At 38.2% G+C, this 24,808-nt stretch overlaps 1 protein-coding gene across 1 annotated transcript in view; it reads right to left on the bottom strand.

The window, feature by feature from the left end:
- The window catches only part of AKAP6 (A-kinase anchoring protein 6), a 509,747-nt gene that overhangs the window by 65,145 nt on the left and 419,794 nt on the right, over window positions 1–24,808 (bottom strand). The window contains exons 11-12 of the mRNA XM_081089857.1: window positions 19,786–19,932; window positions 16,528–16,752 (exon numbers count right to left, since the gene is read on the bottom strand). Coding sequence (XP_080945983.1) covers window positions 16,528–16,752; window positions 19,786–19,932 — 372 coding nt within the window. The remainder of the gene's footprint in view (window positions 1–16,527; window positions 16,753–19,785; window positions 19,933–24,808) is intronic.

The raw sequence follows: 24,808 nt of genomic DNA, 5'->3' as shown, positions 1-24,808 counted from the left end.
GAAAAGGAAATGTAATAAGAACTTCTTTTTTTAAACACCCCCATAGCTAAATCAAAACGGAGGTCCAGGATAATTTTTTTGAGAACATTTTTTGAATAAAGCTAATTTTTCTTTTAGAGGAATATATATATTTTTTTTTTTCTGAGAAGAGACACCACATCTTTCTCCCGCCTGCTCCCCCAAAGAATAATGAACACGTGGCATGGGGGTAGTAGTCCTCTCATTCGTCCCATCTAATATTATGGCGGCAAGGCAGGAGAGAAGTCATCTGAGCACAAAGGTGTTTTAGTTAAACATTTGAGAAGCAATTTAGACTGAATGAAAAATCATAGTTTAGTCTTCCGCTAGTTTGAATAACTAGTTGTGTGATCTCAAGTAAATTATGTAACTTTTATATGTCCTCCAAACCCTTTCTCTGAAAAGCAATGCTCCTTTAGCCTTTACCATCACCTGGCATCAGATTATTACATAACCCAATTCTATTATGAGACAGGAAAAATATCATATGGTAGTCTGAGGTAGACTTTTCAAAAAATAATAAAACACAACCTTGAACATCTCTCAGTTTTAAGTGGACTCTCATCTCCTCTGATGAACTTCCAGGGATGATGGAATATTAATTTTATTTTGTCTTTATCATTTTTATTTATTTTCCTAACTGGAACTGTAGGCAACTGCTTTAATTGGACAAGTGTGTTGTTGCTATTATTTGCATGAATCAATCTCACTTGGTCTCAGATTCTGCTCATGTCTTGGTCATATTCTAACATCTTGAAAGTCTAATTCCAAATATTTTTATAGTGAGAGCCACATGCCTAACCAAAACACATGAGGTTGAAAATTTAACTTCCATTGTTGTTTTCATAAAACTTAGAAGTCTGTTGCACCAGTGTTTTATTGGAATGATTGAATGAATAGCCATTGGCTCTCTTACTGGTTGGTCTTGGCTAACAGATAAAGGAATGAATGAGTCTTGAAACATCCCTTTAATTTCTAAAAGTCATTTCTCCTGTAATGACTGAAGGGCAATAAAGAACATTTTGATAAAAGGAGAAGAGCATGAGAGGAACCGGTTACTCTCTATCCTATGTTTCTCAAAGAAGCTTCTAACATCAGACCTGTCAATCTATTTTCACACTTATCCTGATGACAATAAATTCAAAAAGAAAGAAAAATATCCTTGGGGAAGAGCATTTGATATTCTAAATGTACAGGGTATAAATTAGGATTTAATCAACAGTTTAGAGCATCAGTGAAATTAAGAGAGATGAGTTAGGCTATTTTTTTTTCCAGATGGGAATAATGATTTATGCTCCTGCCCTGTCTTAGAGAGGTTTTGGGAGGATTAAGAAGCTAATGTCTGTAAAGCTCTTTAAGCTCCTCATATGGAGGTGCAACATAAATACAAGGTGAAAAATGATAGCAAACTCTATACTGAGTTGAACTCCTGAGAGTAAAATCCTTGGAAATGAGAAGTTGTTGCAGACAAGTCTCTGAGTTTCAAGGCCACAGGAACCTTGCCTTATTGTTATATGTATTTTTAATACTGTTTATAATAGTACTTCATAGTGTTAATAAGCATTTCTACATTTCTAATTAATCAAAAAGTCCCTTATGATAATCATTTTTTTATTTCTATTCATCTAATGAGATAGGCTATTATCTCTTTTTACACAAGAAAAATTGAGATGTGAAAATTGCAAAGACATCAATGACGACTCACATGAAATCACTGGTTCAGAGTTACTGGACTGAGCCTGGATTAGGATTCAGTGGATGTGGGCTGCCATCTGACTCAGGCTCTGGTTCTGTCCTGGGTGGGTCATTTAATTTACCAGAGACGTGGTTTTCTCTCCTTTAGAATAGGAGGTTGAGCTGGCTAAATGATCTCAGCTCTCACCTCATGATGACATTTTATAACCTGCTAAGTATTTCATGAGTATAGTGACTACCATTCAATGAAGAGCATGCAAAACAAATGCAACTTCAAGATAGCTCCTACTTTAAGATGTTTTATACTCTTAAAACAACAATGAAATACCACCACATACCTATTAGAATGGCCAAAATTTGGAACACTGACAATACCAAATGCTAGCCAGAAGGTGGAAAAAGAGAACCTCTCATTCATTGCTAGTGGGAATGCAAAATGGTGCTGGCACTTTGGAAGCTTGTTAGTTTCTTATAAAATAAACATACTCTATGGTAAGATCCAGCAAACATGATCCTCAGTACTTGCCTAGGAGGCTGAACACTTATGTTCACACAAGAATCTGGACATGAATGTTTATAGCAGCTTCATTCGTAACTCCCAAAACTTGGAAGCAATCAAGTTGTCCTTTAATAGGTGAATGGTTTAATAAGCCATGCTACATCTAGAAAATGGAATATTATTTAGTGCTAAAAAGAAGTAAGCTGTCAAGTCATAAAAAGACATGGAGGAACCTTAAATGCATATTACTAAGTGAAAGAAACCAATCTGAAAAGGCTAAATACTGAATGGTCCCAACCAGACAACATTTTAAAAAAGGCAAAACTATGGAGAGTAAAAAGATTAGTTGCGGATATCAGGGGTTGGTGCAGGGGTGTGGGAAGAGGAATGAATAAGTGGAACACAGAGGATTTTTAGGGCAGTGAAAATACTCGGTATTATGTCATAATGGTGGATACATGTCATTATACATTTGTCTCTAGACTCATAGAATGTACCATAGTATAAACTATGGACTTTGTGCAATTATAATGTGTCAGTGTAGGTTAAGCAATTGTAACAAATGTACCACTCTGGGGAGGATGTTGATAATGGGGGGCAGACAATACGTATGTGTGGGAGCAGGAAGTGTGTGAGAAATCTTCCCCTCAATTGTGCTGTTTAGAACCTAAAACGGCTCCAAAAAATTAAATTTTTTAAAAATGTTTACATGATAGCTTGTTAACAAGAGACATGGATTCATACATATTCACATTTAAATAAAATTTAAATAAGCACATAAAACAACACAGAAATTTATTTGATCACTTATTCCCAGGCTTCCCCCTCCTTCACTTCAGATCTCAATTTAGAATCACTCACTCTAGGAATGTCCTTGCCTCTGTGCACAAGACCCTGCGCTCCCAGGAAGGCCCCATGTCCTTCCATAGCTCACTATCAAAGTACACTCCACCTTCTATTTTACTTGCCTGTTGACTTGTCTATATCTCCCTTTAGACTGCGTGTTCCTTGGAAGAAGACAATGGATGACTCACCACAGGATCCCCAGTGCCCAGCACAGCACTTGACGTACGTATTTGCTTAAGAGAATAGTGTTGAATGAATTAAAAATATCTCTTTAGTTTCCATTACCCTAGGAGCGGTATCGGTGAAGAAATTGCTTCGGCATATGTCTGATCAGTAAAGATTGTACAAAGATGAACTTTTGTTGAATTAAAAATGGCAATGAAGACAATAAACTGCAAACTTAGGTCCTGCAGAAAAATAAAACCACCTTGGGAATTCTACCAGAAGTCCCTAGAATCATAAAGACATGAAAATAAGAATTGATTTCTTTAAGTGAAAGAAACATCCAGGGGATTCAATGTGCACAGAATAGGACCTCCAAAAGGAGGGAACTAAACATATGAGAACTCGCAATAGTCAAAAGGTAGGTAAAACTTCCTCATCTAAAGCAGGGTTTAAATTTCCAGAATCAATTAGGACACACTAAGTTAGCAGCAAAGGAAATGAAAGAGGCCAACACTCAGTCACATGAAAGTGAAAATCGAAGTTACTGTGGGAACAAAAATCAGACTTCTCCTTTATGACTATGAATGCCAAAAGCTGTTTTGATGGCAAAAGATTATACTCCCCTGAGCAAAAATCTATATTCGGCCTAGCTACTGTTCATATGTACAGTCAAGGAAAACACATTTCAGCCATGAAAAGGTTTGTGAAATATACAAGGAATATATTTTTCCTATAAGAACTATTAGAAGACAGTCCAGTAGTCAATATAAGAATAATTATTTTTTAAAAAGAGAAAAAACATAGTACATTAAAAATACCATTTTTTGAGCAACAACATGAGTATTATAAAGGATTCTGAATCATTTTTCATATTCTTTTAAAATATAATGAAAATGTCAAAAGACATTATTGAAAGTATGAGGAAAATGTAATTATGTTAGTAAAATAATAATATTAACTAATAATTACATTCAGATATCAACAAAAATGCAGAAATTGGGTGGAGAATACAGAAAAAAATAAGTCAATTCTCATTTTAAAAGTGGCATCAATGAGAGGCTGATTTATATTTGATATTAAAGGTAAAGAAAAGATTGTTAAAAAAAACTTTCCAACTTACTAGAATAAAAATGAACAAAACAACATGCCTTATAACAAAATACTTAAACAAGACCATAAGTGAATGAATGTGATGAGATTAAAGTTCAGCAATCTTAATCAAGAAGATAAATGTATAGCCCCTCATTCACTGCTGGTGGGAATATAAACTGGTACAGCCACTAGGAAAACAGTAAATAAAGGTTCCTCAAAAAAGTAAGAATAGAATCACTATATGACCCAGCAGCCTCTCGTTTGGGTATCTACCCAAAAAATTTGAAAACATTTACTTGTAAAGACATATGCACTCCTATGTTCATTGCAGCGTCGTTCACCGTGGCTAAGACATGGAAAGAACTGAAGTGTGGAGATAAGATGTAGTACATATATACAATGGAATATTACTCAGCTATAAGAAAAGATGAAAAACTGCCATTTGTGACAACATGGATGGATCTTGAGAATATCATGCTAAGCAAAATAAATCAGACAGAAAAAGGCATGAATCATATGCTTTCATTCACATGTGAGATATAAAACTGAAAGCAATAAATGAACAAACAAGAAAAATAAACAAAAACTCACTGACACAGACAATAGTACTGTGGTTACCAGAGGGAAATAGGGTGGAGGCTTGTAAAGGGGGTCAAATATAGGGTGATGGAAAAAATTTGACTTTGGGTGGTGGGCACACAATGCAATATACAGATGATGTATCATAGAATTGTATACTTGAAACCTATATAATCTTATTAACCAATGTCACCCCAATAAATTTAATTTAAAAAATATATAAAGAAAACAAATGTGAATTGGCTTAATGTTCTTATTAAAAAATAGACTTTTCTGATTAGATTAGAATGCAATTTATAAGTCACTTAAAATAATTGCTAAAAATTGATAACAAAAGGACAGGCGAGGTTATGGTAAGCCTTTAGATACAGTGTGAAGGACTTCAAGGTACCTAAGAGATGAGAAAGGAATAAGTTTAGGCCTTTTATTACAGGGTTTCTGTTTAGTTATGCTTAATTCAAATCCTCCACCTTTTCAACTTGGTTTGGTTATGAATTTCTACCCAAAGTTATCCATCTTTCATTTCTTATAGACCTGTATATTTGATTGTCATTACTGCACCAGGATTTTATTGGTAAATATTTTTTTCTACTTTTGAATCAACCAAATCTTGATGATTTATAAAATCAAAATATATATAATTTATGTTACCTTTGCCATCATTCTCACTGAAATTCATAACTAGAAAAGATCTTTTTTTTTTCTATTTTAGATCAGCATCTCTATTAAAATTATAAAGATACGGGTAGAAAGAGATAGTTGGCTACCATGGTGCCAAAGGCCATATTGCTACTTTGGTTCCAAGAATTCCTTTGTCCTTTTCAAGTATCCTTTTCAACGATGAAACATGAATCCTGGTACACAGAGTTGGCTACATAACCAGGAGTTCTGTGCCAAATTGAAAATGGTGTTTAGAGGATTTAAATGGTACCTATAATTGAATAGATTTACCAATGGAAAAAGATGGCTATTACAGAATCACAAAATGCTAATGTTGAAGGGAATCCTTACAATCCCAAAACCTAAATTTACAAATAAAAAATATCAAGCAAAGATAAATTATTTATAGAGTTTACACAATTGAAAATTGTAGATCATAATGTTGCCAACTAACAACCTACCAAGGGTACTCAATAAATATGATCAATTAGTAAATTATAAAAGAATGATGTGGTAGCAAAGCTACAGAAGATGACTGACAATTCAATATGAACACTAAAAAAATCAATTTTGTATATCTCCTTACATGAAGGTCTAATTGTGTGTGGTGTGGTGTGTGTGTGTGTGTGTGCGCGCGCGCACTAATCTGGGATAAATGTGATGAAGATACAGAAGTAGTGTTTACAAAAAAACGGTAGAAAAACAGAATGTGAGTAAGAAAATGGACTCTGCCATCTTGGTCAAAACTGCAAAGTAACTTAATGTGGAGACATCTCCTTTGATAACCTGGGACCTGGTTTTCTGCAACTCCCTTTCTACAGGTGAGAGGGCAAATGTGGGAAGTGTATGACTAACTTATTTTATTCTAGTTTTGAGAGGAAAACAATTGTCTTGTGGTTTTACCTAGATGGTAATAGGTTAATTATACAACACATAGATAATTCACTTCTTACAGAATATACAACTCATCTGAAATCATTGAAATCCCATGGATTTTCTTTATCTATTTACTATTTACCTACTTACTTTATCTATTTACCCTGCTGTATTAAAAATAAATGCTTAAAAAGAACAGGCTTATGCTATCTATATATATAAAAGGCTAATATGCTAAGTGTCCCTGTGCGTGTTCGACTGGTCTCTATGATGTGCACTGATCACCATGGGGTAGACGCTCAACGCAGGAGCTGCCAAGCTGCAGTGACTTGGCAGCAGCAGTTCTCCGGTGATGTACCTCGAAACCAGAGAGGAGGGAACCTGATTCCTCACGGGGCCACACAATTCCACCTTTGGCCATGAGTTATGTTGTTGCTGGGGCACTGTTTGCCCCAAATCTGGTTTACTGCACACTTGTGTTTGCGTTCCACACCCTGTATGACAGCAACTTTACAGAGTGCCCTCTTGTACTGCAGGACCCCTGGGGGGATGTTGGAGAGCCGATTTCAGCCCGATCCCCAGAGGCCAGGCTGAGGGACCCCACCTGCTGGAGGGACCCCGCTCACTCTGCAGACGCTGGGGAGGGACCATGGGAGGTTGGCTCCAGGGTGTGTCTGGCTAGTTTCACCCAGTCCCGCCCCGCCGGCCACCTTCTAGTTAATTTCCTTTCAATGTGTATGAATCTGTGCACCGGGTCACTGGTCTGTATACATAAAAGCCTAAGTGACCGTTTGACCATTCAACCATTTGACCATTTGACTGGTAGCTATGATGTGCACTGGCCACCAGGGGGCAGACACTCATAGCACAGGCATGGAAACATGGAACAGACTGATGAATCTCAGAGGGAAGAGGGGAAGGGGAAGGGCAGGAAAAGATTAACCAAAGACCATATATGTTTACTAGAGGCCTGGTGCACAGATTTGTGCACTGATGGGGTCCCTCGGCCTGGCCTGTAGGGACAGGCCGAAATTGGCAGTCTGACATCCCCCGAGAGGTCCTGAATTGCAAGATGACACGGGCCAGGCCAAGGAACCCCATCGGTGCGCAAATCTGTGCACTGGACCTCTAGTAGTAATTACAATGCTAGTTAAAATATATAGAGTTCTTAGTAGGCAGGCTCTATTTTAAGTAGCTGTTGTATACATTATCTCATTTAACACTCACAGCTACTCTTTGAGGTTAGTGTTGTTATTATCTCCATTTTTAAGATGAGAAACCTGAAGCACTAAGGAAACCATGGATTACATATAGGTAGAGCCAGGATAACCCCAAGCATCTTGAAGCCACAAGCTTATGCCTCTACACTGTGGTGGATCATATTCACTGCTCTAACCCCACATTTACCTAAATGGAAAACATGGAAACTCCTTTGCAATTCTGTTCTCCCGTTTCTTCCTAACTTGAGTTTATTAACAGTGAAAACATTTAAGTAATGTTAACAAATCAGCTAAGAATAGAAACACTTGCCACAGTGGTTTCAGAGTGTAATGCAGTTCCGTCTGGTTTTCTAGGCAGGATGGGTGAACCAGCACTGCACTCTCTACCTTCCATGAGTCTGGTTTCCTGATAGCAGTAATACAAACAACACACGTGAAAGGAGCACATGGCTATATCTTTGCATCTTCAACTCAGGGGCAGAACCCCTCACTTGACAGGAATCATTCAGCGTCTTATTCTAGTAAAAGGTGTACTCAGGAAGAATTATGGCTTTGTTGTTCAATTTTCTTTTACTTTAGAAGTCTGCACTGGGACAGCCTATAAACATTTCTTGTGGGTCTCCCCCACCCCCAGATGGTAGTGTGAATAACATTTATTTAAATCTATCTTTGAATTTCAACCTTAACCCAGCCAATTATTTTTATAAGGCAGTTCTGGATTGTGTCCAATTCCTTAAATTACTTCCAAAGAAGTGTTAGATGATATATATATATATATATATATATATATATATATATATATATATATTAGGGAAAATATGTGATAAAAGCTGAATTTGGTATGTTCTTTTGATGAACATGTATGATTAATATAATAGTGTTTTTAAAAATGTATCTAGGACATATAGAAAGGATTACATCCTGTGTGACGTCTGATGATTTTGAAAGCATTTTGCATGCTTTTGTTACAGGCAGATTGAATTACTGTAATTCTTTGCTTGCTGCTTTGCCAATAGCTTCATTGTGAACTTTGTAATGGCTCCAGGATGCGGCCGCAGGGATGGTCTCATACCTGTAGAAACCATGTCCTCCTTTCTCGGATCTCAAAACTTCCAAAATGTTTCCTCCTATCTTTAAGCCTAATCTCCTTAAAATGTGGGTTTTGGGAGATACAGAAAATGTGAGTATGTACAATGCCATTTGAGATTGGTTATAGTGGACATGGGGAATTCCCTCAAAATGTTTTGACTAGATTGGTCCTATTTTTGTTCCTGGAAATTACACATTTGGAAAATATTTATTAGAGCACATGCACTGTGTTTAGCTCTTTTATTTATGTCTTTATTTTGTAAAAGTTCATTAGTGATGTTCCTTTTCAGAGTAATTAGCAATGTTCCAGGTTTCATAGTTAATTTGAAACCCTTTTAAAGACCCTACTCTACAATTTTTAATTGCCAAAACTTAAAACAGAGACTTGCCGATTTCTTCCAGCTGTAAAATTTTAGAAATGAGATGAGAAACAACCGAGTAAGCTCCCAGTTACAGCAGCCCCCCCTTATCTGCAGGGGGATATGTTCCAAGCCCCCAGTGGATGTCTCAAACCCTACATACCCTGTGGTTTCCTATGCATACATACCTGTGATAAAGCTTAATTTTTAAACCAGGCACCCAAAGAGATTAACAACAATAACTAGTAATAAAATAGAACAATTATAACAATATACTGTAATAAAAGTTACGTGAATGTGGTCTCTCTCAAAATATCTTATTGAACTGTATTCACCTTTTTCCTTAAAGTGCTTCCCTTTGGCATATCTAAACTGCCAGCACCATCACTCTTGCACTTTGAGGCTTTTATTACGTAAAGTAAGGGTTACAAGCACTGTGATACTCGGACCACGGACCCGATACCCAGAGGGCTGCTTAGTGACTGACGGGCTGGTAGCTTCTCAGTGTGGGTACACTGGGCAAAGGGGTGGCTCCCGTCCCAGGCAGGACAGAGGGGGATGGCAGGAGATCTCATCCGATACTCAAAACAGTGCGTAGTTTAAAATGTAGGAATTGTTTAAAACAAATTTCCCATTTAATGTTTTTGGTGGGTAACCAAAACTGCAGAAAGCAAAACAGTGGATAAGGGAGGACTACGGCAATGTGCCTTTCCCTTTTGAGAAAGAGATCTTTGGCCTGGGGACGGGAGTCTACAAAGTAGTGGCAGGTTAAGGAACAGACTTTCTAGGTCTGACTATTGGCTCAGTCACTAACTGTGTGGCCTTGAGTAACTTACTTCAATTTTTCCCCGCCTCCGTTTCTCATTTTTACGGCGGGGATACCAAAGCCCTGCTTCAGGACAATGATGAGGATTAAAGAAGCAAGTGCAGGTAAAACCTTTAGAAACGGTGACTCGGGTGCTGGGAACGGTGAATAACGATCGTTTGCCATTGTTAAAATTATGAGAAGAATATTTTGCAATTCTCGTATAGCCTCCTTTCCTTAAGGAAGCGCGTGGTTAGGGTAATCTTTGTAATCTTGAGTAGGGTCAGGAAACTAAGGCCCATGGACCTGATCCTGCCCACTGCCCGCTTCTGTAAAGAGTTTCGTAAGTTAGTTTTATTAAACACACTGCATTGATTCATTTGCATATTGTCTGTGGCTGCTTTTACACCACAGCAGCAGAATTGAGTGTTGCAACAGAGACTGTATTATCTGGCCCTTTACAGAATATGTCTGCCAATACTTGATTTAGAGTAAAATGAGTTTTCCATGTTTATTTTTGAAGGTCAGTGAATGGTGGGATGGGAGAATATTAGAACTTGAACCCAGAGGCTGTTGCTTTTGCTCTGTCTCTGCTGCTGGTTTCTGAGGGCTTCAAACAAGTTGCATTAACTTTCCACACCTCAAGTTCTCTATCATAAAAATAAGTAAAAATACACATAAGGAGGGTGCACAATTTTCAACTTACATAATTAGTGTTAGGGTTTAAGTACAGTGACATGCATAAAAGTTCTTGGTCAAATTTAAATTGCTTAGCAAATTTGGGGTATTAATCATTGACGAGGTTACCGAACCTTTCCTCTCAGCCACCTCCTGATGAGAAGGTTTCTGGGTCTAACCTGCCCTTCCCAGGGGGTTCTGGGTCCGGGCCAGTGTGGCAACTCCTGTAGCTGGTAATGGATCATGTCTCCCGATTTGAGTTTTTAAAATAATGAATTTGGTTATGGGATACAAACAATATATAACTAAGTAATTATGTATTCCCTTTTCTCTCTGATGGGTCACCGGTAAAAGATGGTGCTTTCCAGCCAACGGCACCGAAACTGCTCACACACGGCTCTCAGGGCCTTGCCAGCCACCGGATCACCCTCCCATGTGCTACCTGCACTTTGCTGTCGGGGGGCGCTCACTCCTTGACCATTTTGCATTTTTGCCCCAGAGCTCTTGGGTTCCGTCTTTATGTCTCTCCCCGTGCTGGGCTTTGATGTTCCCCAGTCCTGGGTAAACTTTTGCCTTGTGACTAATTCCACATTTATCACACCTACTGCCTTCAAGAAAAATACGTTCCACAATTGTTTTTTCTCTTTGTCAGAAAACTCAAGATCCAGATCCTTTCTCTCATCCCAAACCAAGCTCTGAGATGGAAACGGTGTCTACGGGGCTTCCTGTTTATATGCAGCACCCTCCCCCGGCTCTCCTGGGCAGTGCACTGTGGCTTATCTATCATGACTCTGGGTGATATATAAAGGAATTGATTCTGTTAAGAGTCTGAGATTTTAGAGAATGGAGAATCATAAAGCTGAACCCGGTAGATAAAGCCTGTCTTCTGTGTGACCTATAATGGCAGGAACATTTAGGAGCTCTCAAGAATAGGCAGAGCCTGACCGGTTTGGCTCAGTGGATAGAGCATCAGCCTGTGGACTCAAGGGTCCCAGGTTCAATTCCGGTCAAGGGCATGTACCTTGGTTGCAGGCACATACCCAGTGGGGGGTGTGCAGGAGGCAGCTGATCGATGTTTCCCTCTCATCAATGTTTCTAACTCTCTATCCCTCTCCCTTCCTCTCTGTGAAAAAATCAATAAAATATATTTTAACAACAACAACAAAAAAAGAATAGGCAGAACATGGCAAACATTTCCCCACACATGAACATTCTTTAATGACTCTCCTACCTTTGTCACTTAGAAAGGCAGAGGGTATCTGTTCTTTGAATTTGTAGTAAGTAAAAAGTTTTTATTCTACATAAGCTTGCCAATTACAATTTTGAGAGTTTATAAACATTACATTATTATTGTGTTACAAACATTTGGTTTCATTCTTCCAATGAAGTGGTTATATACAGAACATCTGATTAATCACACTAAGTGCTAAAGGGCAAACAGCTCAGAAATATTTAAAATGCTGGGTAGGAAAGACAGTTATTCCAACAGACGTGCATAGAGCTTTCTTTAAAAGAAGTGTTATCATGTTAAATTCACTTAGCTTATCTGATCAAATGTTTCAAGGTCAACATGTTAGAAGGACTAGAGTTTCTGGCCACAAAGAAAAATCGTCAGAGCTCTAATCTCAAAGAAAGGTTGCAAAGTTTCAATTTTTAAAAGTGACATATGGCAAGAAAATTTACACTGACCTAGTACAAAAATGTAAAACAAAACACAAATCTTTTCAACTCCCCGAAACGTCAGTAGCTAAAGCTATTTACAATTCTGGCTAAATTGCCGAAGACTATGACTGATAAACCTCCCAGAAAGAAACAATGACATTTAATTGTGTCCTGTTCTTCTTTTTGAGTCACCGTGCATGGAAGGGCATTCAGTAAATATCAGTAAATATCAGTTTTGCATAGTAGTTCAGAGACTGAGCTGTAGAGTCAGACGGCCCTGGATTTAAAACCTAATTCTGTCACTCACTCTAAGTGACCTTGGACACACGAAACTTAAAGTCGGTCCATGTGCCTCTTTCCATCTCTGCAAAATCAGGATCCTCATACCGACTTCAGAGGTTGCTATGAGCCTTAGGTGAGATGCATGTATTTACTCACAATGGAATATTATACAATTGTCAAATTAAGTGAATGATAGCCATACTTGGGGACATAAATAAATACTGGCATTACAATATTAAATTAAAAAGGAAATCCTAAAAGTAACACAGCATGATATCTTTTAATAAAGTCAAAAACAACTAAAATTAAAATATCATTTCCTGTCAAAGGAAAGCAAGTGAAATCATATGGGTCCAGGAACGTGATTGCCTTAGGTGAGAAGAGCAGAGGATGGACTTGGATTGGGAAACCATACGGCGAGGCGTCCCTTACAGCCATAGGCAGTTAGACAGACATGAGCAGAGCGAGGACCATGGGCCGGGTCCAGGTCAGCAGGGCAGAAAGCCCTGTGTGCCTAGTAAGGGGCAAAGCTGGGAAAACAAGAACCTCGTCCCTAGGGCAGTGATGGCGAACCTTCTGAGCTCGGCAACCCTAACTTAACTCTGGTGCCGTGTCACATGTAGACATTTTTTTGATATTTGCAACCATAGTAAAACAAAGATGTATATTTTTGATATTTATTTTATATATTTAAATGCCATTTAACACAGAAAAATCAACCCAAAAAATGAGTTCTCGTGTCACCTCTGACACGCGTGTCATAGGTTCGCCATCACTGCCCTAGTGGGACCTTTCCTATCCTAGCATATCTCTGGTCATGAGGTGCAGACACCCTGACCTTTTCTTCCCTAGAGATAACATCAAAGCCTCATTTGTATTTCAGCTCCAGGCCCAGAAAAGCAGCAAAACCAGACAAGTGACACCTTGGCTGCCTCAGGAACAGCTGCATTAACTAATGACTTCCTGCTCTGGAGCCGACCAATCCGTGGAGACCACGGCCCTGAAAGAGCACAGCTGGAAAGCTGATGACTATCCCACTGAGACCTCTCCTGAGACCTCCCTAAGATTCTCACCTGCACGAGAGAGATAAATACCCTCAACACCAAGGACCCAGCTCGATTTCTCTCCCAGGGGAGCACACTCCTGCCATTCCCTTCCTCTTCTTCTTCCCCCACAGACACTATATCCCCTAAGCTCTAAGGGACCCCAGGAGACTTGCACCCAGGGGAGCAGTGGGCAGTGGCAGCTCCTCCTGAGCTAACCCTCTGAGCCTGTCTCCAAGGCCCCTGTTCTCTGACTTCTCAGTGAGCGAAAGCAGCCCCACCTCGGCCCTCCTGTTGCTTTTTCTAAACCCTTGCTTGTTTCACTGTCCTGAGTGTGGTTTTGCTGCAGCCAATAAATTCTTGCTTCCTTTGCTGCCCTTTGCCTCTTGACTGAAATCTTTCCTTCAAGGAGATAAGTACCCAGGACTTAGCATCTTGCCAGTAACCTTACCATCATGGTCTTACCTTTTGTTTGGGGTAGGAAAGTCTCTGAATTTATTATATTATTTTTTAAATAGATAAATAAATAAGAGTGGGGTATAAGAGCAGTTAGTTTAATAAATAGTGACACTAGCAACATAAAAATGCTCTAAGGAAAAAATATTTTTGAAGAAAAGAAGTAAAATAGCAAAAAGCATGTGATAGTCTCTGGTACTTTTGATATTAAAATTCTATGATTATTTTCAGGCACTAAGAAGCACATGGTTAATAATGAATTAGGTGTAGTGAATATTCCCCTTATGGTTAGAAAGTGTTAGCAAATCATTAGGACTCCTAGGAGCTATCTAATGATCTGGAAGTCTAGCATGGCTTCCCTCTGTCTCTCTTTCCATCTTTTAAACGCTTTCACATTTCTTACTAGGACCTAGCCGAGAATGATGTCGATGACACTATACAAAGCTAAAGCATAAAGCTAATGTTCTTTGGAAGCATCAGCTAAATTAATGCAGAACTGCTTATGTTTTCATCTATATATATAAAAGCCCAGTGACCGAACAGTGGAATGACTGGAATGACTGGTTGACCAGTCGCTATGATGCGCACTGACCCCCAGGGGGCAGATGCTCAAAGCAGGAGCTTCTCCCTGGTGGTCAGTGTGCCCCCCACAGTGGGAACGCTGCTTGGCTGACCAGGATAAGCAACTGCTGCAGGAGCAGTCACTCAGAGGGCGGGTCCACAGCCTTTTGGTTGACCATCCATGCCTCCCACCAGTGCACAAATCCATGCACCAGACCTCTACTTTATAATAATAGCAAATGTAAAAAAAAAAAGTTGATTTCAACTATCAATGTATGAGATATGTGGGTAGAAAGGTAGATATAGAAATATCTATAATAACAAACATCCTGTTACTGTTTCTAATTATTATGTGACATTTTTGAGCTTATGTTAAGATATTTTGACCCCTTGCAAATGCACCATTACAAAAGTAGAAATAATAGTTTACTATGTAAACTCATTATCCTGTGAGATAAATACTAGCAGCATCCCATTTTATAGATGAAGAAACTGATGCACCAAGCGATCATACAAGAAACATGGCCAAGATTACACAACTGGACTGGCTGTGGCCATTAACCAGTTCACTAACGCTACAATATAGATACCATACAGAAAATAATGTTATTTAACAACATCCTGCCTACTAATGACCAGGATGCTTTATAAGGTACATGTTAAGTTCAAACAACACAGAGAGAAATAGCTGAAGATTCCACCTCCCTGTAACAGGAGTTAGTTAGGGTGAGACAAGTAGAGATGAAATAACAAATCATCTGGATATTGGATTTTAGACAGTAAAACCCATCTGACTTGGCAAGAGGCTTTCTTTTAACTGCCAGTTTGGTCTTGCCAATTCAATGGCGGAAGAGGAGGTTTTCAACCAAAATAAGCTATAGGTGTGTACTACAGGCAGTTTGGTGGGAAGCACTGTGGTCTCACCTTTGAGGGTGCTTTCTCTTGGACTATGCTGGTGAGCAAGGTGGCCCTGCCTGTCTGGCAGAGGGAAGGTGAGCCAATGCGACTATGACTAAATTCCCTAATAGATTGCTGGAAGACTGCAGGGCACAGGGTGTGAAATGAATAAAATCTGGTCCTGGAAGGCCTTGTGAAGAAACAGTTGGTTGGTCCCAAGAGATTCTTTCTTAGTTTTCCCCTTCCTCCTCTTTAAGAACTTCCATGTCACAAGGTTTCTTGCTACCGAACTCATATTCTACAATCCCAAAGCTTCAGGCTGACACCACCAAGAGCCCAGGTAATGACTGCCTTAGGAGAGGGTTCAAGCAGTCCAGGCCAGCATGGGCAGCAAGGGAAAACATCTGAATTTTAAACTGTTTTTGAAAAATTATTGTGTAGACCACGGAAACAAACAGGGGGACATGCTCTTCTTCATGAACATGCATACAGTGAACACACACACAGCTGCATTACTAGGGTTGGCATTTGTCCACGATGGAATATGCCTATCAAGTAGGAACCTCTTTTACTTGATTTCTTCCCTCCATGAGTAGTTGATGCTTTCATATGTAAAAAGTAAGTTTCCTTTTCTTAGCATTAATGGTCATCAGTTAAATCATATGCTTTTATCGTATCAATGAACAGAAGTATTTTAGTCACATTATTTATAGAACATTTAGGTCTGCCTTTCAAAATTATCATGTTTAGTGTTTGCCGGTCTGCTTTTAATTTATCAAAGCCGCCCCTCCACAAGCACTGCACAAAACACACCAGCAGCAGCAGAGCTCCCCCCATCCAATGAGTATTTGATACGCTTAACGTTCATCTTTATACACACAGGCGCTGGCATATAAGAAATGTGGAGGGTGTCTATAAATTCAAGGAAACATTTAAGTGCACAGTGATACATAGATACATGGGTATAATACTTTATGTACTTGATAAATATTTCATCCCTACCATAAAGAAAGCTTTTTATCAACTCTGATTGTTTTTTTATTACCTGAAAGTATTGCAGTTGTTTCTCAGCACTCATTGTTCCTTCCTTTTCTTGTCTCAGACAGGAATTGAAGATGAAAAGCTCTGTATCTCTCAGCCACCCTTTCAGCTCTTTGATCCTGACCTCCAGCTGCCTTACCAGGCTTCCGCTTTCAGGAGAGAGCAGGTCACGTGGCCCCGACCCACGGGGCCCTGCCATTGTGTCCTGGATCTTCTCTCCCAGGGTTTTCTAATGCATCAAATTATAAACAAACACAAAAATAAAAAACACCAACAAAAGTAAAAACACAGATTAGCTTGGGTACCAAAACCGTATCACAGTTTGGCTGGTGACACAAACCCCTGGAGAGTGTCCAGCCACACCTGCCATCTCACCACTAACATTCATTCAGATTAGCTCACTGTTCCATTTAGGATCTGAATTCTTGCGGAATGTGTGTTGTTCTGACTACCACTAGTGGCTTAAGAAGACCTCATTCACTTATAGTTTCCTTTAACAGAAAGGAGATTTGACCCAAAAGTTCACCATGGTCACTGATAAAAATTCATTTGAATTCTCATGATGCAAGTTTGTAGTAAAAAATTCTCTGCATAAAATTTTCAGGAGATAGAAGTCTGAGTTTAATCAGTGTACTAAAGAGGCCAAGAGAGGGTTGTGCATGAAGAATTAAGTTCCTTTTTTGGTTTTGTTTAGTACAATTCACCAGACCATCTGACGGAGGGCTGTTAAGAGGGGGTAGACTCCTTGGTACTGTTGTTCATTTTAGCTGACGTGGAAACTGTACAGCCCCACAATTTCCCCCACTTTGCATTTGTGGGTGCTAGACTTTCCAATATATGTATTAAAATCAGTCCCAATCCACAATGCTAGTGCCTTCTTCGATTAACGACTCCGTCATGAAGGTGGAGTCAGGGAGGGCTTTTTCGTGTTGTTTTTGTGGAAAACACTCTCTTTGGAGAATCAGTAGGAGTTAATCTATATTGACGAATTAAACCTAAAAAATAACCTTTAAAACACAAATAAAATTAAGTCAGCAAACATTCAACTGCTGTGTAGTGTTCTGTAAATAGCATCTTTAGGAGATCATAACAGAAAAATAACCTTTCTTGCCAACACGCTTATATTTTCATGGTGCAAATATTGATAATTTGAAGACCCTCAGTAGAATCCAGATTTAGCTATTGTTTTTATGCTGTAACAAAAGTAGCAGCAGGAGGTGAAATCAATGCCCTTGGAGGGTAGGGTCACAAAAAAGAATTTATTGCCACTTTTTTGTTCTGGAACAGTTTGCAATCATAAATTCTTCATAAACAGAATACTTCAGAGAATGGTCCGTCTTCATAAATATACGACAGAGGACATCAATTTCATTTAATTCACAATTTGTGTCAGCACAGCAGATGCCAATGCCTGCCTTGATAGGGTTGTTTAATATGCAATTGAGACAGAGTAATATGCAGCACAGGGGACAAAATTTCACAGATTAAACTGTACGCACCACTGACATTTCATTCTAATGTATTTCCATTCCACACTGTTCACCTTAGATGAAAGTAATATTAAAAACCATATCCCTCTATTTTACTATTGTTAGAAGTTAAAATCCTTGTGTTTAAATTTTTTTTCATGCCAATTAAAATGTAATCATGCCAATTAGAGTGGCAGGCCTGGTGGTGTTAGTGTAGCACAGGTTTTATTCAAACCTTCCCTCCACCCTTCTTGCTCCCTAAATCATTACACAACTCTGCATATTGTATTCAAATGGTGTTATTGTCAAAATGGCAACCATTTTTAAGGTCTCTGACTCATAAAGAATAACTAAATATTCTGTTTTCAATATTATGTTGATTTAAATTTTTGTCGAGAAAGCAATATACATGACATACTTTAAACAATTTTCAAAGAAAGATTATTGTTAGTTATTGATCAAAATAGAAAAAGATATAGTTCTATTTCTATATAACCAAACTATTTCTTTATCTATCAGGCACCTAAAGTTGCTGTCCTTATTTAGGAAACAATGTTTTAAAATGTCCCATATTTCTCCTGTAGGAGATCAAGGAATTCTGTAGAATTTAGAAGGTTCTGATTTAAATCACCATATGACAATGTGAAAGCCATTAATTACTATTAAAAAGTAATGTAACAATAGGTCAGAGTAAAAACTTTTAACATTTTAAGTTACTTTGCACACTCGCAGAGTGTAGTGAATTTAGATGAGAAAGCGGGGATTAAACTCTCAGCTTTTTAATCACCTAGATTAAGCTCAGCAGAAACTGAGCATTGGCACTCCTCCAAGTCATCAAGGTACACGGAGAGCTTTTAATTCAAAATATTTTTGGAGCATTATTTCTTTAAAAATTAAAAAAAAAAAGACAGGAAATGGAAGGCATGCAAAATTAGGCTCCATAACTGACACCACCCATACTTAGCTATTATAATTAATCACTTAAGTAATTGACAAATTTAGCTTACCCTTGATTTGAAGTGAAGGCAATTTAGGAGAGAAGTTGATGAAAAAATACTGTTTAACCTCTCTCTCTCAGCTGTCTTCCACAAAAGGACAGCACTGCCTCCTGCACAGCCATCCTGGCCTCTGGCTAACGGAGCCTCTATATTGCCTTTTTGCCAGATTCTTGCATCTCAGTCTTTGGCTGAGACCCAGCCCATCATTGCGTGAAATGAATTACATGAAACTTTTTTTTTGGCTTTTGTTAAAAGGAAGCTGAAAATTGAGGCACAAAACAGAGACCAATTTAATTCTGCAATTCAGATCTGGGTCAAATTTGCATCTTTGTTTTAGTGGCTTTCGCATGACTTGAAGGTTGTAGTGACAACTGCACTTTCCACCGGAAGGGTCCAGGAAAGAGTTAAACAGTGATGTCTCTAACATGTACCTTCAGAATAAATTCTATTAACGTGCATTCAAGCATGACAGGCAGTGTATATCAGATATACTGTATTATCGTTGACTTGGTGCATACCCATAATACATGGCATATTTTACTTACTTCTTTATGTATTAAAGAACCAAAATTATTAAAATCTGAGGAGACAAGCTGAGAGTAAAAAAAAAAAAATCAACAGAAGAGGAAAAGCAGTGTTTTTCAGCCATAATAGCATGATAGCTTGTTTGAAATGTAGGTAGTGAATTGAAAGAGAGAGATATTTGTGCCTCAAATTAGAAATCAGACAGATAGAGTACTTTACTACACAAAAAATGTACACATCGCCTACAAACAGTAATAAAAATGCAAATACCCCAAGCAGTTCCCATTTTTCATTAATTGAATCCACTTTTTCAAGGAGATCATTTGGTAGTAAAACGCCACCTTTCTTCAAAGCTTCCACCTTACTCAGCAGCTCTGTCTTTTTCAGGCCCCGGATGGACATTTCCACGCTGTATCGCTACAACAAGAAGAGAGAGGGTCTTAGATAGTCTGAGCACAGCACTAGCGATCCTCATGGGGGTTAAAAGTTTTTGTTTCCAAGAATATTTGTGAGGAGACTAAACCTAAATAACTTGAGTAGTGGAGGAACATTGCTGAAGATAGTTACAAATATATATATTACTCACACATACACGAACATCCAAGTTATTCATTCCATGTAGTTGACTAAGATTTATGTCTTTTTAACCTAATGTTCACACACACATTTGATCCCCAATTTAAAATATTCTGAATAGGAAAATACATGGTCTAAGTAAGGGGAGCTAATATTCAGTTAATTTTGGTCAACATTTGGCTCCAGAGTGCTGCCCATCTGCCATCTCTGCCCCCAAAGGTACAAATAAAATGATCCCTCAAGATTGTGCGATGTCCTCCTTATCCTGTAAGTTCTCTGAATTCGCAGTTAAGATTTTTGTTTTCATTTTTCTTTTACTTAAAAACTCTGTGTGGGCTTGAAGATGGGGTACATCTAGAGAGGAAAAAGAATCACCAAAGAATGGTAACAAATCGATGCTTCCTTATTGGATACTGGAAAATGTTCTCAGACATCCCAATTGACTACAGAACACTCTCCCCCAACATAACTTGTAGTCCACCACACTGCCAAGGGAGTCTCTCCTAAAAGATGTTTGCTACAGATAACGTAGGTGCTACTTAATATGACAGTTACCATGGTGATTCTCTTCAAATAACTACTTGGATAACTTCATAGTGAGAAAGTCCTATATGATGAACAGCTATAAATGACTATGGCTGTAGTTGTTAAATATATACATAAAGACATCTCTAAGAGGAAAAACTAAATTCTGGTTAAAATATTAAACAAATTCCACAATTTTAGCACATTTCAAAAATATAATGGTAATCCCAAAATTTATTTCATTGAGGCATAAAGTCAGGCCACTGACAGTGTTGCTCCATTGCCCTGACTGAGCTGAGATGAGGCTTTATCAGATCTAATAAGAAAAGCATTTGTCTGAGCAAAGTAGCAAATCAGCAAGTTCAAAACTTGCCCAAGCAGTTGGTTGATTTTATTTACCTTGAAAACATGATATTGTGTCAGATCCCAAATTAAATACAATTGGAAACAGCTTAAAGAAAAAGAAGGTGTGAAATCCTTGTTTCGGTTAATAGATCCTCAGCATTTGCATGCGAATGTTTGCATATTTTCTGGTTCATATTTTAATCTTTCATTTGCACTAAGCATGCACATTATTTGTATTATGTAAACTTCTCCAAATGTTAGTCATTTGTGGCGCACAGAACAAAATATTTTAAATAATGTGATTGGAAGCATTTCATAGTATTAACGAATGTTGATCAGGGTGTCAGAGTATCCAAAATTACATGAATATGCATGATGAAAAAAATTAAGGTTTGCTTTAGAGCGCTTTCATCATTTGGCCTGTGATACCTGGGAAATTCTGATTGTGCTTTCTAACAGCAGACAATTACCAGGAGCACGTTACTTCAACACTTCGAAAAACCAATGTCCACTCGAGCATGCTGGACCCAACACTGAACAAGTATTCTAGAAAGCTACACCGTGTTTTATTTGTTAGAGCAACGATTGGAGGAGAGGGCAATCTGCTTTCTGTAGTCAGATACCCATCCAAAGATGATGCTGCTAACAAAGATTTACATAATAATACGGGGAACCAGCATTCCAGGCAGGCAGAAGAATCCTATTCAGATCTTTAGCTTATGCCACGTGCACTAACTGGCAGAGGGAGTGCTCCAGCTGTGTCTCCCAGGAGTGGCCTGGACTAGTTATCACATTCACCTATGACAAGCTCACCCCCCAGCTTTACCCCAACTTGGAACAGCTCCTACACAGCAGATCAATCAAGAAAGAAAACAGTTTAGATGTGTCCCATAAACATGACAGTCTTGTAATAATAAAACTACAAAAAGCAATTAATTTCATTTTAGACATAAAATAATTTTCTCTGTGAAATGTAGTACAAGTAGTCACTGCAACAGCTATTATAGAAGGTTATTACATTTAAAAAACAAACAAGTGTCTTATGTATGCTCTCTGTCTTTGTCACCATGTAACCTACTGTATAAACAGCCTGATGAAAGATGTGATTGATGGACAAAGCCTTCAAACTATAAAAGCTAGGAGAATTCAGCTAATTGTTAGATGTATGGATAAATGGGCATGAAAGGTACTAGAATGTCCTGTAATTTAAGGTGAAAATGCTTACTATCTGAAGCACCCTGAAAGCTGAATCAGATATGATTTAGGGCCTTAAGCTGTATATGTAATGATGCCAGAGGGGTTACATTTGTGTTGATGTTGGTATGGCTTTGCTCTTCTCTCTCTGTCTCTTCAGAAGCATTAGACAGGGAGAATCAACCGCCAGCTCTCTCAGTTTTTGGTCATCCTATCAAGTAGGGCTACTTTCTCCTGTGGTGAGAAGATCATTTAATCTTCATATTAATTTCACCCACAGCAGTAAGTGAGTCAAGGCTGCCCCACTGTGTCCTGTAGTCTGTGGATGTTGTGATCTAGACTACTCTTCAATAGCCAAAAATGAGCAGCAAAGTTAAAGTTAGATGGCTTTTCTTGAGTACTAAGGTAAATAAGCAGCCAGTATTTAATTTCCCCACAGCACCTGTGCTGGGCTTCTCTGTCTAGTCAAAAATAAAATATACTCTATTGAAAGGGCATATTTACATTATTAAGTGTATTTGCTTGGCCAATTTAATTTTGACTGCCGAAGCCTCCTAATAGATATGTGAATGATCTAAATTAAAGACAAGGCCACTCCCATTCCCAATGCCACTTCTGTGTGTATACAGGATATATAAAGAAAACTTTAAAAAACAGTTCCAAATAACCACAAACACTAGACTGCTGTTTTAACTAAGTATTAAAGAAGTTTTTAGAAAATTTGTACTCCGTACTTACTTTTTAAAAGCACAAATGCCAAAATTAAATTATAAAACAAAGCCAGCAAAAATGGGGATTTCTGAAGTAAATATAATTAGAAATGCATGAAGACTTGATTGAGATAACTTTTTTGACAGTTCTGCTAAAGGCTTTTTTCCCTCTTAAAACCCCCTTTTTTTTTTTTTGTTAAAAATCACATCGCAAATTCTGCCCAAATGGAGACTGGAACAATGCCTTGAAACAGTGTTAATTGTCACCATGGAAACCAGAAGAATAAGCCATTTTGAAACTGGTATAGAAGGCACACATTGAGCAACTCAAGCATTTTCCTGCCTCCCTCAATGTTAAAGAACAAGATGCCTTGTCACAGTGAGGTCAGAGAAAGAAAGCATCATGAAAGGGTTATAGATGCTCACTGTCTAGTAAATAAAAAAATAAAAAATAAACTGCATCCAGCTAATGCTGTAAGATGCTACCCAGTGAATCTTTTTGAAATAGAAAGATCATCAAAAGATGGCCAAGATTGGGGGATAGATTCCACCTAAGCAAAACTTCAGGGCTATATTATGTGAACCTTGCCCCCAAAGCTCCCTGGGAATTCTACTGTTGTAATAAAACTTCAGAAGAGGAAAGAAAAAAGGCAGCATGATGGAATTCAAAATAATGCTCTAAAAGCACACAGAGAGATTAAGACATCCATTGTAAGACTTTTGTATGGTGCTTCTGTTGGTTATGCTGAAAAGAGACCAGACATTGCTGAGTGGAGAGTGAAGTTTTGGCTACAAGAAATACAAGAATTAAACCAAAGAATTTTCTCCATTATTAGAACAGGGCTGTCAGATTCGGTGTCTTCCGGATTTGAGTATTTACATCTTATAGTATATTTTAATTGGGCTTTATGTAAGTTATATCAGGAAGCGTTAAAGCAAAGAAAGTGATCTAGTTACTACAGTGACAGATATAATAATAAAGATACTTGAATATCTTGCCCAGTACAAAATAATACCACAAACACCTATATATTCAACGTAATCCCATAAGCACACAATGGATAGATAGATAGACAGACAGACAGAGAAAATACACTGAGAAAATAAAATGTATTTTGGTCTATCAACTAGAAAGCATATGCTAGGAACACACCAAAACACCAAACTACTGGCAAAATTATGCGTCAAAAAATATGCATTTTTGCACAAAATGCAGGGATGTCTCTGTCTATGACTCTGATATTGTGTTTTCTGGCTAGTGTTTGCCCTCCTCATGTGAGGCTTCATGGTGGCCCCTCAGCAAGTCCATGCCTAATGCCATTCAGTGGTGAACAAAGAGTCTTTTTATATGAAAGTCCAGACCCACAGCTCAGCTGTAATGCCGAGTGCGGATCTGCTTTGCAGCAGAACACAGTCCTGCGCTTACCCTGCAAGTGCTGCTTCGCGGGAGCTCACCTCCCCAACACTTCGGGAAGGTGTTCAAGCCTGAAGGAGAGGGTTCAAGCCCAAGACAAATAATTGTCCTTATTTCTTACAAACTCCTTGTGTTTCACCATTAGCGATTTAGGGCGAATAATTGCAGAGAGAAATTATAGAGACTCCTCCAATTGTCCTTGTAAATTAATAATAGGCTTTCTTGATTGGGATAAATTTGCTGCTGAGCCTTTGGAAAAATTAAAAAGTGCAATGTCATTTAAAATTGCCAGAACTCGCACAGCAAATTACATCTGAGGTTAAGAATTGAGTTTTCCCCCCTCTTCTAGCTTATTCCATTTGCATGATCTGGAAATCACATTACATTGGCCATGTATTGTTAATTGGACATAGATTGCATTATCTTTAATATAAATCAAACTACAAATATTAAAATGAATTGCAAATTCCCTAATAGAAGATCATAAAACAATCTTTCTAAAAGTATCTCCCATTAATAATTTAATTCC

Source organism: Myotis nattereri (assembly GCF_964212035.1).
Source record: "Myotis nattereri genome assembly, chromosome: 1".
NCBI classification, from domain to species: domain Eukaryota; kingdom Metazoa; phylum Chordata; class Mammalia; order Chiroptera; family Vespertilionidae; genus Myotis; species Myotis nattereri.
Note: the sequence above shows the minus strand (reverse complement) of the source record. Positions and strands in the feature narration are given on the sequence as shown.